At 29.9% G+C, this 314-nt stretch overlaps 1 protein-coding gene across 1 annotated transcript in view; it reads left to right on the top strand.

Annotated features, from left to right (window-relative positions):
• The first annotated feature begins 33 nt into the window (after window positions 1-33).
• Window positions 34-314, top strand: part of LOC108573202 (mitochondrial 2-oxodicarboxylate carrier-like) — a 1,924-nt gene continuing 1,643 nt past the window's right edge. The window contains exon 1 of the mRNA XM_017935591.1: window positions 34-229. Coding sequence (XP_017791080.1) covers window positions 44-229 — 186 coding nt within the window. The 5' untranslated portion in view covers window positions 34-43. The remainder of the gene's footprint in view (window positions 230-314) is intronic.

Here is a 314-nt window from a genome sequence, read left to right as displayed (position 1 = left end):
GATAATGAATTATTAAATATCTACCAAGAGAAATTGAAGTAAAATGGCTCATATAGATATTACACAACGTAAACCAAGTCTTCTAAAAGAGGCTGCTATTCAAATCGGTGCAGGAGGCTGTGCAGGCTTTGTAGAAGCTTGCATAATGCATCCAATGGATCTCATTAAAACACGTTTTCAATTGCAAGTCAAGATGGCACAACAAGATGCTCTTTACTATACAGGTATTGTATCATTAATTTGTATATAACTTCACTTTAGCATTATGTTTGTATATTTTACTATTTTTTTTTAATACATTTTAATATTTAATT

This window comes from Habropoda laboriosa, unplaced genomic scaffold (genome assembly GCF_001263275.1).
Source record: "Habropoda laboriosa isolate 0110345459 unplaced genomic scaffold, ASM126327v1 scaffold134, whole genome shotgun sequence".
Lineage (NCBI taxonomy): Eukaryota > Metazoa > Arthropoda > Insecta > Hymenoptera > Apidae > Habropoda > Habropoda laboriosa.
Note: the sequence above shows the minus strand (reverse complement) of the source record. Positions and strands in the feature narration are given on the sequence as shown.